At 40.8% G+C, this 18,581-nt stretch overlaps 1 protein-coding gene and 1 pseudogene across 3 annotated transcripts in view; one reads left to right on the top strand and one right to left on the bottom strand.

The window, feature by feature from the left end:
- The window catches only part of morn2 (MORN repeat containing 2), a 24,285-nt gene extending 6,043 nt beyond the window's left edge, over positions 1 to 18,242 (bottom strand). The window contains exons 1-4 of one of the 3 annotated variants that reach the window (XM_048600684.1): positions 18,029 to 18,242; positions 16,102 to 16,140; positions 14,456 to 14,509; positions 6,352 to 6,458 (exon numbers count right to left, since the gene is read on the bottom strand). In XM_048600684.1, coding sequence (XP_048456641.1) covers positions 6,352 to 6,458; positions 14,456 to 14,509; positions 16,102 to 16,140; positions 18,029 to 18,041 — 213 coding nt within the window. In that variant the 5' untranslated portion in view covers positions 18,042 to 18,242. The remainder of the gene's footprint in view (positions 1 to 6,351; positions 6,459 to 14,455; positions 14,510 to 16,101; positions 16,141 to 18,028) is intronic. The other 2 variants (XM_048600686.1, XM_048600685.1) reach the window with 2 other exon arrangements.
- Positions 7,433 to 10,520, top strand: LOC109919915 (annotated as a pseudogene).
- Positions 18,243 to 18,581: the final 339 nt, after the last annotated feature.

Raw genomic sequence — 18,581 nt, 5'->3', positions numbered from 1 at the left:
CCGGCCTTCCTGCTCCTCTGATGCTGCTTGGCCTGCTGTGTTCATCCAGCTCTACACCTTGTTAGCTCAGATTCTCCAGCATCTGCAGTTCCTACTATCTCTAAGACTGTGATGTAAACAGGTCAAATGCTGCCAGATGTGCTGAGTATTTCTAGGTTGTATTTCAGCGTTGCAGCATCTGCAGTGCTTAATTGAACCAATTCCAGACTCGCCCTTAAATTTATGAGACTTCAATATTTTCCATTGCTGCAAACAAACTTGTGCCAGAACATTTCAAAGTTAGGTGTTGGTTTCTGAAAGTTTCCACTTAGAAGTTTGTGTATAACTGAGACCATTTGTCCACATTGATTTATCCATCTCTTTTGTAGCATTGGCAGGGGTTAGTACTGCCACTAATGACCACCTAGTTGGATAAAATACAAAATGGGGCGATTACAGAGGAAAATGGACAAAACAAACAAATAATTAAAAGAAGGAAATGTTTTCACAAATGCAAAAAAAAACTTGTATTATAAAGCATTATAGCACAGAAACAAATGGTCCACTCGCATGTGTAGGCACAGCCTATGATATCTGCTGACAGTGACAAGATACAGGAAAAGTCTGCATGTACATGCACCGCTAACACTATGAGGCTGGGAATCTGTGCATGGGGGAGATGGGGCTGAAGAAGTGGAGCTTCCCCTCCACAGTGATACCTGCAGAATAGATCTCCTTGGCCACCCCATCTTTGCCGTAATTGCTCTGCTGCCGCTGCCTCACTGCCCGGCCATCTCCAGCTGCCATGCTACCCTGGAGCCAGAAGGCCATGAAGTTGGCCGGGGTTGCTCCCCCTCAACTAAGCCCTGTAAAGTGTACGATAACATGGCGGCGGACATGTGCAGATGGGCCACATGACATTGCTGGTTGCAACTGAATTCCTTGGCTTGAGCTCTCATTTCTCTACCTGGTAGTGATAGTGTTCACAACAAAATGCAACTGCACACAACCCTAGGCCATTTAGCTAACTGAACCAGGGTGGTGTTTAAATTTCTGACAAGCCTCCTCCCAACCTCTTTCATCAAGTCCACTCAATATATTATTTCATTTCTCTCTCCCGTGTGTGCTTATATCTAGCTTCCTCTTAAATTCTATTCACTTCAACAACTTCTTGGGGTAGCGAGTTCCACATTCTAACCATTCCCTCAATAAAGAAATATCTCTTGAATTCCTTGTTAGATTGATTGATTTGCCTTTGTCTTATATCTATGGACCATTGAGACAATAAGGACTGCAGATGCTGGAAGCCAGAGTCTATAGGTGTGAGGCTGGAAAAGCACAGCTGGTCAGACAGCATCCGAGGAGCAGGTAAGTCAGTGTTTCGGGCCAAAAAGGGTTTCAGCTGGAAGCGATGACGTCCCTGCTCCTTGGATATTGTCTGACCTGCTGTGCTTTTCCAGCCTCACACCTATAGACTGTAGTTCTGGTTTCCCTTGCAAGAAGAAATATCTTACTTAAATCTACTCAATTAAATCTCTCACAATCAGGTCACTCCTTGCTCTTCATTTTTAAGGCAAGAGGAGAAAGATTTAAAAGGGACCTGAGGGGCAATTTTTTCACACAGAGGGTAGTGCATATGTAGAATGAACTTCTAGAGGAAGTGGTAGATGCAGGTACAGTTACAGCTTTTAATAACCATTTGGACAAGTATATGAATAGAAAAGGTTTAGAGGGATATGGGCCAAATGCAGGCAAGTGGGATTAGCTTAATTTTGGAAACTTGGTCGGCTTGGATGAATTGGACCGAAGGGTTTGTTTCCATGCTGTATAACTCTAGGAAGGTGCCCCACACTGTTTAATATTTCCTGATAGGATAAATAGGTATAAGCTTTCGGTTCCAACATAATACTACTTTTTAAAAAAATTTCCATATCCTTTCTATAATACAGAGACTGAAACTGTTTACAGTACCTAACAGAGGTCTAATCAAGATTCGAAGATAAACTTTTTTAAAAATTCTTTCACAGAATATGAGTGTCACGAGAAAGGTGAAGATATGTTGCTCATTCTAACATGCCCCTCAATTTATCCATTTAACAATAAATCCCATTGCATTGTTTCCTTTTTGAAGTCCTTATCACCTGTATCACTATTTATAATTAATCATGTACTTATACTCCTAGATATGTCTGTCGATCCACTTTTGACACTTAGAGCCATATTACAGATCTTCACTATCATTACAGACGTTTACAACTTGTGGGTGGGACCCACATGCCCTGATTTCTGACAGATTCTACTTTTGCCAGCTGGGGAATGGACTGGGGATGAATCACACAGGCAGCATAGGAATTTGGTGCAGAGAGGAAGAGGTGCTTTTTACTTGCTTTTTTTGGCCCATATGTTGTAAAGTTACATCACAAGTAAACAATATGTTCATTGATGGTGATAGCTAATTTGAATATCTATTATACATTACTTTCAGATTGAAGGTAAAGAGAGCACATATTTACAGGTTACAAACTAGAGGACCTTTAGGAATTTGTTTTAAAGATCTGTTTTATTATTTCAAAGATATAATTTATTCATAAAAATCTTTACATACAAACATAGTCATTGAAGCAGTTTGGTTTCTGTAGAGTCTTTACATATGGAGAACAAAACAAATCCAAGACATTTCTTACTTATACAATACAATATTTACACACATTTGAGGTAGTGGGAAGTGCAATAACTGAATGGATCCCTGTTATACCTGGGACGAAAGATCAGTTTTTCTCCACTGTGCCTTGGTGGCAGCTGCCCCAAACTTTGGCATGTAATCCTGGGCCCTGGAATATGCCAGTCTGCAATACACAGTTGAGGTCCAGTCCAACAAATTTTGGGCAGACCAAAGAGCGTCTTTCACCGAGTTATTGGTCCTCCAAACACAGTTGATGTTTGTCTCAGTATGCAGCCCAGGGAACAGACCGTAGAGCACAGAGCCCTGCGTCAAGGAGCTGCTTAGGATGAACCTCGACAAAAACTACTGCATCTCTCTCCAGACTTCCTTGACATTCCAGCAGATGTGTGACATCCTCCCCCCACAGCTGCTTCAAGGGCAGCGGCGATGGCATAGAAAATCCGGGCATACATGAAGGATCACACAGGTAATGCCTTTCTCACCACCAGCCAAGTGATGTCTTGGTGCTTGTTGGAAAGTTCTGATGATGAGGTATTTTGCCAAATGACTTTGATAGTCTGCTCAGGGAACAACCTGATAGGAACTACCTTCTCCTTTTCCCACAGAGTCTCAGGGACACTACGTGCTGACGACTTCTTGATGGACTTGTGGTCAAAGGTGTTTTTCTTTGCAAATTTCTCCATGAAGGACAGGTGATACGGAACTATCCAACTACTGGGAGTGCTCTGCAGCACCAAGGCCAGTCCCATCTTTCGCAATACCAGGGACAGGTAGAACCTCAGTATATAGTGACACCTGGTGTTTGTGTACTGAGGGTCTACGCACAGTTTAATGCAGCCGCACACAAAGGTGACCATCAGGATAACGGTGGGGTTGAGTACATTTATTTGCCCCCACCTTATCCAGAGCTTTGTGAATGATGTCCCTGCAGACACGGTCCATCTTAGACCTCCAGGTGAAGTGTAAGATGGCTTCGGTGACTGCAACAGCACAGGTTCAGGGAATAGGCCAGACCTGCGCCAGGTACACCAACAGAAATTACCTCATGTGAACACCAGGTTTTTATCCACAAGGGAGAGGGAGTGGTGCTCTCAAAAGCCCAGTTTCTTTCTCATCTTGATGATATGCTCCTCCCAAGTTTCTGCGTACAACCCAGCCCCTCCGAAACATATTCCCAGCTTCAGGTCAACTGTCCTGACAGTGAAGGGGATAAGGATTGGTCGACAGTGAAGGGGATAAGGGATTGGTCAGCTCAAAGTTCCCAAAAGAACTTCTCAAAAATCAAACAGGTCTGTAACAAATGTTGTTGCTTCAAGAACTCCAGAGTTGTTGAGCTGGAGTCTGAGCTTCGAACATTGCAACACATCAGGGAGGGGAGGAGTTACCTAGATGCTGTGTTTCAGGAGGCAGTCACACTCCTTAGATTTTCTACCTCAGATTTCAATAGGACAAGCTCCACCTGAATCATGCCAGGACTGGACTTCTGGTGAATCGCACAACTAGGGCTGTGGAAAGGGCTTTAAACTAAATAGTGGTGGGGTGGGTTCAGTTGCATAGAAAATTATGAAAAAAGTTAAAGGATGAGGGGTGAGCACATACAGTAAACAAAACAAGGTAAATGAGCTCGTAGTGCAGATTGAAATTGGCAGGTACAATGTTGTGGGTGTCAGAAACATGGATGCAAGGGGATCAGGGCTGGGAACTAAATATCCAAGAATACGTGTCCTATTGAAAGGAGAAGCAGATGGATAGAGGAGGCAGGTTTGCTGTGTTAGTAAGAATTGAAATTAAATTGATAGCAGGAAGTGATATGGAGTTGGAAGGTGTAGAATTTGTGTGAGTAGAGTTGAGGAACTGTAAAGAAAAATGACCCTGATGGAAGTAATGTACAGACCTCTGAGCAGTAGTCAGGATGTGGGGAAGAAAACAAATAAGGAGATATAAAGCATGTAAGGAAAGCACGATTACAATAATCATTACAATAATCAATAGGCAGGTGAACTGGGAAAATCAGGCTGGTAGTGAATTTCAAGAAAAGGAATTTGTGAAGGTCTATGGGATAGTTTAAAGGAGCAGCTTGTGGTAGAGCCCACTGGGAAACAGACAATTTTGGATTTGGTGATGTGGCATGAGGCAGACTTGATTAGGGGTTCCTTCACTTTAAGCTTCCCAAAGGACAGTGACCATAATATAATAGAATTCACCCTGCAGTTTGAGAGGTAGAAGCTAGAATCAGATGTAATAGTATTACTTTTATTCAATTGTAATACAAAGACATGACGTTGCTGGCCAGAGTTGATTGGAAGGGAAGCCTAGCACAGAAGACAGTAGAGCAGCAATGGCAGGAGTTCCTGGGGGTAGTTTGGGAGGCACAGCAGAAATTCACCCCAAGAAAGAACAAACATGAAGGGAGGAACAAAACAACCATGGCTGCTGAGGCAAGACAGGGATAGCCTAAAAGCAAAAGAAAACGCATACAATGTAGTCAAGATTAGTGGGAAGCCAGAAGATTAGGAAGCCTTTAAAAACCAGTTGAGGACAACTATAAATGCAATGGGTGGGTGGGGGAGTGAAGAAGATGAAATGTGAGAGTTAGCTAGCTAGTAATATAAAAAAAATTTTTTTAGATATATAAAAGGTAAGAGAGAGGTAAGAGTGGACATTGGACCATTGGAAAAGGAGGCTGGAGAAGTTGTAATGGGAACAAAGAAATGGCAGAAGAACTGAAGAAGTACTTTTCATCATTTTCACAATATTTCAAAGCTGAAATAAAGATAGAAAGTGCTGGAGAAACTCAGCAGCTCTGGCAGGATCTGTGGAGAGAAAAACAGAGTCAATGTTTTGAGTCCAATAAGACTCATCTTCAGAACTGAAGACGACTCATATCGGACCCAAAATATTACTTTGTTTCGCTCTCCAAAGAAGCTGCCAGACCTACTGAGTTTCTCCAGCACTTTCTGTTTTTATTTACGCAACATAATTCCATTTGGCAAAAGACACTATTTTTTTTGAGGTCTATTATAAACTAATTACCAACGCGGTTGCAGGTGTAAGCACTTATTTTAAGTTTATTCTTATAATACCTAAACACAAAGTTTAAGTGGCTGTCACGATTCATAGAAAGTTTTTCAGGAACAGACCTCCTTTGCAGTTTCCTTTATTTGTTAGTGTCAACAGACTTGATTTGTTCTTTGATTGATAAGAGAAAAAAAAGGTCATGGTTTCAAACAGGATGTGAAACAACATAGAACAACAAATATTTTGTAGAACGAATTGCTAGTGCATGTAATTTTGAGCAAATTGTTGGGGTAATATCTTTCTAAACCTGCATACTTAACACCTGTGCTGCTGTCTAACAGACAGTAAATCATCATGCCACTCTAATGTGCTGGCTTGAGGGTCTCTGATGAAGTGAAAAATTAAGATTTTACAGACAGTTGTTATATTTTTAACCAACCATTTGAATAGACAGTTAGAGTCATTGGAAGAAAAAAAGTACTCATCTAAGATTCCTATTTCTCTTCCACTTCAAGGAAATCTGTTTAAGAAAAATCCCTTTTTGAAATATTTAAGCAAACATTAGAAAATATTCTGACAGTACTTAACAGCTGGCTGTCATATGTCTTCCATTCATGCTTGCTATTATTTGTTCACACATTAACAATGGATTGTTTAAATATATCAATTACCTTGTCATTTTTCCATTGCCCTGTGTATACTATACCATTGTGTGTTGTATGAGTTCCAAATCCGTTTCTCTCTAGTGCACCACCTTCAGTTCTTGTGCATTCCCCATCTATAAAATTCATGTAGAACATAGTTGACTTGGCCAAAGTTCTCCAAGGTTGAAGATAATAAGTAGTTCAAGTGATGTACCAAACCTTAACAGTAAATCTCCAGCACTTGCACTATGAACGAACTCCTGAGATGCTGAAACATAGAATCTAACTTGCCTGGTCGCTCAGCTGGTTAAGGTGATGATTAACTAGATCACAGAGAATGGGAGCAGAGTTTTAGCAAGTAAAAGATGGGGGAAAGGATATTGGTTTCTGGCGCTTGTGGTAAGGAGTTAAATAAAGAAGAAGGCTAACATGTCTGAAACTTGATAAAATCCACTTCACTTCCACCCTCTAACCAGCATGTATATGGAAAACCCCAGATATAAAAATATATTAAGGAGCAATTATTTCAAACTATACCCCAGCATTCTTGCTTTAATAGTTAAAGCTTCACAGGATACACCGAACATTGTGAAATTTGCCAAAGTCAACACGGGAGGGCACAGCAGCGATTGGTGGTTTTGTGAAACTGACATACTGGATATCATTTACTATCATAGTGTTCTAGACCTGTTATAATGTGTGAATCAATATTTATTAAACCGAACTCAGCAACGCCTGTTTAGTTTTAAAGACACTGTGTATGCCCAAATAGATGGTACTGCCATGGGATCTCTGTTAGGCCCCACTCTCAAAAATTTCTTTGTTGGATTCCAGGAGAAACATGTCATTGATGGAATGACAATTAACCTCCTAACTGTTGCTTATTTCCAATATGTAGATGATACCTTTACTATACTTGAATCTGCAACTGCATGTAAGAATTTCCTTACATGTCCTAATGGGCTCTACCCTATGTCTGAATTCACCTTTAAAAACCATGTTTTTAATGTCGACGGCTGGAGAGTCGGGAGAGGCGAACTCTGAGGAAGTGGACGAAGCGGGAACAGGGGAAGGAGGGAATGGGAGTTTACTTTCACATGCTTGAAATATGGAGGAGGAATTCGCCGAGTTCGACGCGCAGAGCCGCTGGTCTCAGTCGTATTTGGAAATTCGAAATAAATTTCAAGATTTCCCATACAAAGCAGCGAAATATCCAGAAAACCGGGTTCGAAACAGATATAGAGATGTCAGCCCGTTTGATCACAGCCATGTGAAGCTTCAGAAAGCAGACAGACAATGATTGTATCAACACAAACAAGCCTAACTGTTATGGCAGAAGCCCAGAGAAACTACATTTTAACCTAGGGTCCATTTACCACTCTTCTGGTTACTTCTGGCAAATGGTATGGCAACAGAAAAGCACAGCAGTTGTGATGTTGAACCATGTCATTGAAAAAGGATCAGTAAAATGTGAAAAATATTAGCAAGCAAGGAAGATGAAGTAATGTCATTTGAAGACAGCTCAGCTTAAAATTGTTGTCTGACGATGTGAAATCATACTACACTGTCCGAGACTGCAATTACAAAGAACTTCAACTGGAGAGATCAGAAAGATCCTACACTTCCATTATACTACTTGGCCTGATTTTGGAGCACCAGAATCCCCCGCGTCATTTCTTAATTTTCTGTTACAAGTGAGGGAATCTGGCTCATTGAGCTTTCATTGTGGACCTGCTGTCGTTCACTGTAGTGCAGGCACTGGGCGTTCTGGTACCTTCGCATTATACCTGTCCTGTTTTGATAGAGAAACGCAAAGATCTTTCCACTGTGGCCATCAGAGAAGTATTATTAGAAATGCGAAAATATCGGATGGGACTCATTCAAGCTCCAGATCAGTTGAGATTTCCATATATGGCCGTAATGGAGGGAGCAAAATATATCAAGGGAGATTCATCTGCACAGAAAAGATGGAAAGAGCTATCTAATGAAAACCAGGATCCTGTAACCGATCATGCACCTCCACCTCCAAAACTCACCCTTCCACGACAGAATGAGAATAGGGATCCTGATGTAACAGTGGAAGAAACAATAGAACCAGAAACTAACAGCTCCACTGACGAAACCTTTGGCAAAGAACAAGAAAACACAGATAATAAAGCAAATAACCTAGGGAAACAGCATCTTGAGGATACGATAACGTGCACAGAACGAAACAGAAACGAAACGAAAAGAAAACGGCTAAAGACCGCTAACTCCACAGAACAGATGCCGCATTCTTCACCTATTTTTATCAGCCGTGGAAAGCAAGAAAAAAAGCCTATTTCTGAAGAAGGGTCTAGGCCCGAAACGTCAGCCTTCCTGCTCCTCTGATGCTGCTTGGGCTGCTGTGTTCATCCAGCTCTATACCTTGTTATTTCCTATGAGGACAGTAAGGTCTGCTCTGCAGGCGATCTGACATGTAACTGTTTACAGCGTAAACTACTAGATGCAGGAGACAAAACATAGACCTGACCCCATGGAACTTTCAGCAGAGGGAGTGGATTTCATGTATTGTGACAAGTTTTTTTTAAGTTTATAATCTGTTGCAAAATAAAAGCTTTGAATTCACCTTTGAAATGAAACAGTCAACTCAGCTCCCTTTCATCGATGTCCCAGTTGAGACTTAAGCCAGGGGTTCTTTGTCACCGGTGTACCTACCTTCACTGGCTTTTCCTATGGGTTCTACATGCTTAATGACTGGCCTGGTGGCAATCTCATAAATAATGCATGAGTCAGTTGTTCACTGTGCAAACTTGATACTGAAAAAGGACGTATTAAAGCCATCTCATGGGATAATGGCTCCCCTTATGAGATAATTTCTTGCTATATATTGTGCAAACCAATGAAAGACCCAAGGGTGATGACCCTTGGTCCTGAAAAGCATCCAGTTTACCTCAGATTACTGTGGAAGGGCAAGGTATGTCAAAAGTTTGAGAAACAAGTGAACCTAGCTATTTCATGCTGCTGCTGTGCAGTAGCAACACAAATGGTATTTGCTATTAACAGGATGCCGCCATCTAGCCAAAAAAATGTTCTGGCTTTCACCCCAATAAATAATGTAGCGTATGAATTTCAGTGATGATATGGTGCCAGGTATGTAGGCCATACGTTCTAAAGACTGGTGGATTGTATCAAACAGTACATCACTTCACCTGTTCACAATACGTAAGATACTGACAATACCAAATCAGCCCAGGCTTGCAACACTGTGTCCAACATTAGAGGTGACTCTGCAATTGGACAACATTTGTTGGATAATCCTGAGTATGTAAAGAATTACACTGACAACCAACTTTTGATTGTCAGTCAGGCTTGAAATGTGGTGCATTGGAAGCTACATATACTTTTTAAAAAATTCATTCATAGGATATGGGTGTTGCTGGCTAGGCTGGCATTTATTATCCATCCCTAATTGCCTTAGAGGTCAGTTAAAGTCAACCACATTGTTGTGATCCAGAGTCACAGACAGGTGAGACCAGGTAGGGATAGCAGATTTCAGGTTAAACCACCACTAGTCATCTCTCCCTAATGAGAGAGAGTGCGACTATGGTGACTGTACCTTTACTCCCAAAACAGGGTATATGGATAGATAATCAGTTCCGTGACATAATTCAGCAGCTGCACCTAAGGAGGGTAGGATCTTCACAGCAGGTTGTGCCAACAGCTGATCAATGCCATGTTTGCATTGTGTTGGCACTTTGCCAAAATGAGAGGGCTTTGTATATACTACAACAATTCATTCCCACTGGTACAGGAAGAAATAGACTACAGACATATGGCAATCAAGGTACCTTCAAATCAACCAACATCAGTCAATTAAAAGGGATCTAGGCCTCAGGGTTCAGCTGGTAAGTGACCACTAGGAGGTTGTCTTGCATGTTTGTGCAAGATATCCTGAAAACTACCACAATCTTTTCATATTGTGGTGAGAAAGGGGCTATCTGTGAGATCCTTCATGTACGCCCAGACTCACTCTGCCACCTCACAGTGCCCTCGAAGCAGCTGCGGGAGAAAGAGACTGTCACACACCTGCTGGAACGTGCCTTTGCAAAGGAGGTCTGGAGAGAGATGCAGCAATTTTTGTTGAGATGCATCCCGAGCAACACCGTGACACAGGACTCTGTACTCTACCTGCCGAATCCTGGGACACGCACTGAGACAAACGTTGACTCTGCCTGGAAGGGCATAAACTCTTTGGTCTGCCCGAAACTTGTTGGTCTTCCAGTGCAAAGAGTTGACCTTGACCAAGTGTTACAGACTGGCACATTCCAAGGTCCAGGCCGAAGGACACACTAAAGCTTGGGGCAGCTGCCACAAAGGTGCAATGGGGAAAGACCACTGTCTGAGGTCTTTCTGCTGAAGTACAATGGGGGTTCATTCAGTTGTCAGACCCTCCTGGTGCCTCAATGTATTTAAATAGAATCCTGTATAAGTAAGAAATGCCTTAGGTTTTATGGAACTGCACGGATTGCCAAATTCCAATGTTTATTTGTTTTTCATGTTCTTCAATATTTTAGCTTCAACATCATTCTGTGGCAGAGAATTCCACAGGTTCACAACTCTTCGGGTAAAGAAATTTCTCCTCATCTCAGTCCTAAATGGCCTATCCCACATCCTTAGACTGTGACCCTTGGTCCGGGACTTCCCAGACATCAGAAAATTCTTCCTGAGTTCATCCTGTCTTGTCCTGATAGAATTTTATAGGTTTCTGTAAGATCACTCTTCATTCTCCTACACACCAGCAAATACATAGCTAACCAATCCAAACTCTCTTCATATGTCGGCCCTGCCATTCCAGGAATCAGTCCAGTACACCTTTGTTGCATTTACTCCATAGCCAGAACATTCTTCCCTGGGTAAAGAGACCAAAACCGTGCACAATACTCCAGGTGTGGTTTCATCAAAGCCCTGTACGACTGCAGCAAGGCATTCCTGCTCCTGTACTTGAATCCTCTTGCTATGAAAGCCAACATACCATTCACCTTCATTTACCTATTGCACCTCCATGCTTACTTTCAGTGACTGATGTACAAGAACACGCAGGTCTTATTGCATCACCCACTTTTGAATCTATCACCACTCCAATAATACAATCTGCCATCCTGTTTTTGCTCCCAAAGTGGATAACCTCACATTTATCCACATTGTACATCACCTGCCATGCATTTGCCTACTCACTAAAATTGTCCACATCACACTGAAGCATCTCTGCATTCTCATCACAGTTTGCCCTCCATCTAGCTTTGTGTTGTTATAGTATAAAGGTTAGTGACATTGGTGGATTGTCAACTTGGGATGTACAGTAAGGGATGGATGCAGCTCTAAGATTTACTGGTGGAAGAAATGATGAGGAGAAGAAAGCTGTGATAGGAGAGTGAGGTGTTTTATGCTCTAATGCGTCATGATATTAACCTTTCTTGTCCTGATCGGATTATTAAACCTTTGTGGCACTGCCTCCAGAAACAAGGCACCACTTCTGCTGCTGATCCCCACTGCCATGCCTGCTTGTTTTTCTGATGTCATGTTCTTTCTCCAATTTATAAGAAATAGAATCTCCCCATGGGCTCTTGAAGTGATGCCACCTTGGCACCTGTGCAGATTGTGGCTCTGTGAAAACATGTTAACAATATCAATTCTAACCTTTGCAGAATCCCTTTAAATATTGGAACTGAAATAGACTGAGGAGGGCTGTCTTTACACTCACCTAGCTCTAATTAGGAAACTGAAAGGGCAGAAGCAAATGAAGTGGCTGGGTTAAAAAGTCATTGACAAAATGCTACTGAATCCCAGTGTCCTGATGTACTACTGATCTTTATGGTGCTGAAATTTAAAATTCAGCCTATTACTATACCTGTAAATAAATATTGAATGATAGTTTAGGAATTTTTGTAATTTCTTGGTAATGAGGCATTTTCTGCCATTCACGTGACTTAAGGATTATCCTATGTGTGTTTCAGTAAACAGTTTACTATGATTCAGAGTTAATCATCATATCTGAACTAAACCAAATCTAAACCAAAACATGGCAAAGAATAAAGACACAGGTTTCAATTCATTGGCTAGTCATTGAAATAATTTAGTTAAGAGATACTAACAAAATATTTTCATAAAACCCACGTGCATAAGATTAGCAAATGACAAGAGTTTTATTTTACTTTCCCTAGCATTCTAAATGGTGTAACCCTATGGCTGCTGCTGAGGAAGTGACAGACTGCTCTGATCCCTGTGACTTTGGGATGCTTACAGCTGACAGCCACTGGGGTTCTTAAAGCCTGTGAGTGCCCTGCCAAAGACTATTTCACCTGTGCCCGTGCAGGGAAAGTTTGGACAATTGAGAGGCAGCATGGCATGTTCTGATCTAGAGAGATGGTGAACGCAGTGGGTGAAATATGGCAGTGCTTCGAGTAGAATTCCTGCTTCCGTGCCCTTTTTCATACTGATCCTTCTTCTGGGTCGGCGGCATATCATTCATGTCTCTGCGGGACTGCAGCTTAGAATTGGTGAGTGATAACTTGTAAGACCACTGAAAATGTGTCTATCAGCCTGGTTAAGGTGACACGAATGATGGCATCCGTAGTTTGTATTGCCGTCACCAGGACCTACAAAGATGGCTTAAAGTTCCATAGAGAAGGCCACAATCTCCACGGAAGCCTTCCTTGCCATGGGCCTGCAACATTAATCCACAAATGTTTGAACTGGATTCCTCCGTCCTTTTTGATATTGTGGAATATGGAACTGGCAGGATTGTTACCTTGCAGATTTGCTAATGATTCTGTGTTATTTTCCTTTTCACTGATGCCTCCCTATATTCAGCATCTCCGTTCGGCTAAGCAGAGCTTGGAAGGAGCCAAGCCCTTTGACATGGACGACCACTATTTTTTGTACTCAATTGTGAGCTATGATTGTTGTTAATACAGCTGCTTTTTGGTATGACCATCATTAGGCAACTGTGCTACGCTGAAAACATTACAAAAAAATCCCTGTTCTTGTTAACAACAAATTTATTTTATAAATATTTTGAAAAAATGTGTCTGTGTCCAGTGAGCCACAAAATTTTCACAAAATGTAATTAACAAGACACCAACCTTGTGATTTCCATACTTAAATGTCTGCCTAGAAAACAAACAATCATCCTTAGAAAGAAATGGAAGGCAGCATGTGTGACTGTGAGAATGCTGTTTTTTTCAAATAGTTTTAAATTATTCTCATGTGTGTACATACACTATTGTCCATTGTGTATACTGTATTACTCTATGTAATCAGTTTACGAAGAATTATATGACACATTCACTTAACAATTGTCAGTCACATTATCTTCCTCAACTAACTGATGAAATGAACTGCCTACTGCACACTTCCCATTCTGTATCATACAACCAAAGCTTGAAAAAAAAATCATTAAATTCTCTGATAAAAATTAGGATAAATTTAACAAGACTTTTGTTTCGAGTAGCAGCCAGAAAGGAAAATGTTTTAACCTTAAATCACGATGGTGCAATAAAGTCACAAGTTTATACCGTTTAAATTCATGGTTGGGGTTTAATGTCCCGTTGATGTGATTAGTTTCTAGCACCAAACACACCAAATGCAACTGCATCACTTTTGAAAAACAGGACATGTCAATATTTCTCGTGAAATAAAATACTGTTTAAGTATTCTGAACCTGATAATTCCAAACCATAATTGGATTAGAAAAACATTGTGAACATATTCAATGCAGAAATTCAAAAAAATCTTTGTAATCACTGGTTGTAGCAAAATAACCTGGTAGATAAGGGCCTGTGATACAAAACATCCTGATTTCAGCAGCTCTAAGCGGGTGTTAGTAAGTGGGGAAAAGTATCAAGAAAAAATTTCAACCCACGGAAAGAATATTTTTACAAGGCAAGATAGAATTCTGCTTTACTGCTGTCAACTACCATTTGGAATACAACCAGAACTCCCTCCCTAGTGGCATTCCGGGTGTACTTATGGTAAATGAACTGCAGCAGTTTGCCATTCTGTCAAGGGAAACCAGGAATGGGAAGTAAATGCCAGTAAATGACACCCACATTTCATTAATTAATTTTCAAAAGTCAACTTATTGACTTACCATATCTGTCTTGATTGGGAAAGATGACATGCACATTGAAAACTTCAATAATTGCTTAAAGAAAGACAAAGAGAATTGTGACTTTACTTAAAATTCATTGTTGCACTGGTGTAGAAATATTAAAATTTGAATTGCTTGGTTCCAGATTTTGACATTGTATAAATAAGAATTGAAACTGCACTCTGTGAATCAATGTTTATGTTGTGTACTGGTAATCGCCTATTCAACATATTTCTCCTTGCCTCTATTGCATGTTAAAAATCTGCATTTTCCCTGTAAACGACTTGGGTTGGGTTGGAGGAGGGCAAGCATATTTCCTCTGTACATTGTGTGTAGTAAAACATAAACCTGTACTTTATAAACATGTTTATGACTTTTGTAGTTTGCATTAAATATGTTTATTTACTGGCTAAATTTAACAAGACTTTTGTTTGGAGTAACAGCCAGAAAGAAGAATATTTTAACCTTACATTGTGATGGTGCAATTAAGTCACAGGTTTATATCTTTTGAATCCACAGTAAACACAGTACAATAGAGCGATGTTGGACAAGCTTGTGAAATTAGTTTTAGAGATTTAGAAATAAAGTCAAAGAACTTTCAGTCGGGGTCATTGAGAGGCAGGATAACAGCCGAGTTTATTAAGGACAAAGGTGATTGCTTAGTGCAGTGCAATGTGTGAATGGTGAGGTTTTGAACAAGACGGAGCACTTTGATGAAGAATTTGGTGAAGCAGATCATGAAGGTGTTTCAGAAGTAAAGATGAATTAAGGAAATAATAAATAAAAGTTTCAACACTGATGTGGTTGAGATCATGGTGAAGGCAGGCAATGTCATGAAGGTGGAGGTTTCGTAAATGATTCAATGCTTCATTTTGAATCGTAGGAAGGAGGTCAGAATATGCCACTGCAGTCCTCTGCCCACTTTGTGTGTAAAACATGACAGTAAAATGGATCACTGATTCAAATTGAATGAGCAATTGACAAAGGGTGAGCTAAAGGCGGGAAGCTTTTACCAATAGCTCAATAAGATGGCTTTGCTTTCCCTGGTTGTTCAACCGCAGAAGTCTGAATCATATGTACAAAGTACTTAAACATCTTTGCCTAAATCTATATTATTGCACTGAGCAAGCTGTGGATATCAGTGAGGAGTATGGAACATTTTTCTACTTTTGCACAAATGTCAGTATCGAGCACCCTCAGATTAGGTGTAGCACATAGTGTAATCTCTCTATAAACTCTAACTCTCATTAACTTTGCAAACTAGGAATGGCTCATGTGAATTATTCTGTTTCTGTTTCTAGCCCATCTCAGCTGTGTGGTTGACATTTTTTGCAATGGAATCATGCAGCCTGTAATGCCATTGATCTCTCTCAATTTTATTGAATTTAAGACAGAGGGGATGAAAACCCTGGTTACTAGGAAATACTATATTATTCTAATCCTGTATACCTCATTTGTAAATACTAGTAGGTTCTATTTAATTCAAAACATTTAACAGCAATTAAATAGCATTGTCTAATTCATTTAACTTTGCCTGAAGTATTCAAATTTTCTGAATTGGGACGACCAAATGATTCTCCACTTTAACATAGAAAGGTGTTGAAATAGGCATCAAACAAAAGCAAGAGGTTGTGAAGAAGCCTTACTTGCTTTTTCCTTGGACTGAGCTTTCTTTCTTGGTTTTACTATAACAAAACAGGAAATATAGAAGTCAATGGCAACTTGAAATATAGTCATCAATACCTATGCAAAATGCTGGAGTTTATGCACTCTCCATGGACCAGTATGATGATGAGGAGGTCATTTAATTAGGAGAGATGGTAGTGAGTGGGGACTGTGCCACGTTCCTGCCTCCACGCTGATTAGGTTTGTGCCATCCCCGTAACGGATGATTAATGCCCAATTATGGGTCTTTACCCACTGCTGCTGGTCTGGCCTGTTGCCATGTGGTTTGCACAACATGCAAACTTATGCTGTTTGCTTGAAGTCTCCTGGGTTGGAACCCTCATCAAAAGGCACTTAATGTCTGATTGAGAGATTTCTTTTTAATTCCAAAAATATGCTTTGTATATATACATTGTCACAAATGCAGCTTGGTTCTGTACAAGAGCATATCATGTAAATAAATATTTGAGTTTGACTCTGTACAAACAATTGAGAGACTTCTTGTAGGGAAAAGTGGGGCTTGCTTGGAGCTACCCACCATCTCCCCGACTCATTCATACACACCACCTCCAATCACTGGCTGACTATAGTAAAGCTGATGGGAAGGGGTCATGCAGGAGGATGGTTCATCCAGTCAGGAGCTGCAAGGCAGGAACAATGTATGACTATGTCAGGCATATTAAATACGAGGGGCTGAGGAGGAAAGGTGGGTGGGTGAAGGCTTATGTAGGTGGATTAGCCTCAGGGTTCATGGGAAGAACTATAAGAAAGAGGATCTGGATTTTGGGGCCTCACTTGACACACAGAGGCGGAAGCTAGAAGCCACTGACTGAAGAGCACAATCGAAAATGACTGTGACCACATTTGGAATGGGTGGGGTGAGAGTCTCATCCTGTGAAAGGGGCATGCAGGATGCAGTAATGTGAGGACTTTTAAAGGGGAAAAAATTACACACAGACCTATGTGGTCCTATGAGACAGCAGTGCCACCGTGCTGCCCTTGTTATGCAAGGGAATCAAATCTTACTAGATGGGAACGTGGAATTCAAAACGCAAATAAATGAACCATGAACTTATTGAATGACAGAGTGGGTTTGAAGGGTCAAAACAGTTTACCTCTGCTTCCATTTCACATGTTAGTGTTCATTAAGAAGAGGAGTGTAATAGCACTGTTTTGTAGACTTTTCTATATGCATATACCAGACTGAACCAGTTTAACTTCAGTATTGACTTTCCACTTATTCCACATCATTTTAGTCTGTCCTGCCAAGATATTACATGAACATATACTGGAGTTGCAAATAGTACAGAGAAATAAGGTGTGGTTCCAGCTTCACACAAATGCTATAAATTTGCCAACCTCTCATTTTGTTTATTTTAAATATAAGTAAAAGCTAAACATGAAATATGGAATATCTGCATATAGCAGAGAAGTCTGAACTAATACTGAAATTAAACACAGTTTCTAGAAGGTAGAGGAAGGCGGGCCTTAGAATTTCAGTGAGTTGCTACAGGTTAAATTTTTAATGAGGAATGAAGGTTGAGAGTAAAAATTAGGGATTAGGGTCTAGAGGTACTGTTATGGCTCACGTTGAAGTTGCATAGTGGTTAGTGACTAGGATTACAGTTAGGGGTTAGTGGCCAGGGTTAAATTAGGATTATAAATAGGGTTCAGTGACGAAAGTTACAGTCAGCAGGGCTGGAATTAGAGGTTAGTACCAAACGGTAAGATTAGGGTTAGGGTTGGAAGCCACTATTGACAACGGCATTGTCACTTATTTCTTTTAAAATCTAAATAAACATCTATTGGATAAAAGTAGCACGAAACGGCCAGTGGGTAACCTGTGGTTGCTGAGTGTCCCCGACCCTCGGTTCACGATTCAAGAGATTAGCAGCAGGCGACACTTACCCGGCATTTTCATCGGTCAAGACGGCTAAAGCTCTTTGTTTTAGTTTTACAAAGTGCTCCGACTGGAAGTAGTGTCTATGTTAATCAATAACGCTAAGAGACTTTAACCAGGTGAAGACGGACGCCGAGTCATCTCCCTGGTAACCAGCGTCGCCTTAACCCGGAAATGTAACTAAATAATTTCCGGGTCAGCCGGCGTCCCCGTGCTTTCTGTGTAAAACAAAGCTGCAGAGGGGAAAACAACTGGACGAGCACGGACATCACCTGGGCTGTGTGATAGCGTTGTGGAAGTGTTGCTTGTTTTTGTAAATGTTACAAATACCGGCCTTGGATTTGAGACGATTTTGTTCACAGGAAGCTGGAACAATTACCTTCCTTCAAGCTAGTTTTTTTTCCTTAAAACGCCTTTCGCGACCTCGGGATATTCTAAACACTTTGCAGCCAATGAGTATTTTTTTGAACTACTGTTGTAATGTAAGAACGGGGCTGCCAATTTATGCACAGTAAAGCCCGGCGAGGAGTGTTAGTGATCAGATAGTCTCTTGTAGTGATG

The sequence above is a fragment of the Rhincodon typus genome, chromosome 9, assembly GCF_021869965.1.
Source record: "Rhincodon typus isolate 14 chromosome 9, sRhiTyp1.1, whole genome shotgun sequence".
Lineage (NCBI taxonomy): Eukaryota > Metazoa > Chordata > Chondrichthyes > Orectolobiformes > Rhincodontidae > Rhincodon > Rhincodon typus.
Note: the sequence above shows the minus strand (reverse complement) of the source record. Positions and strands in the feature narration are given on the sequence as shown.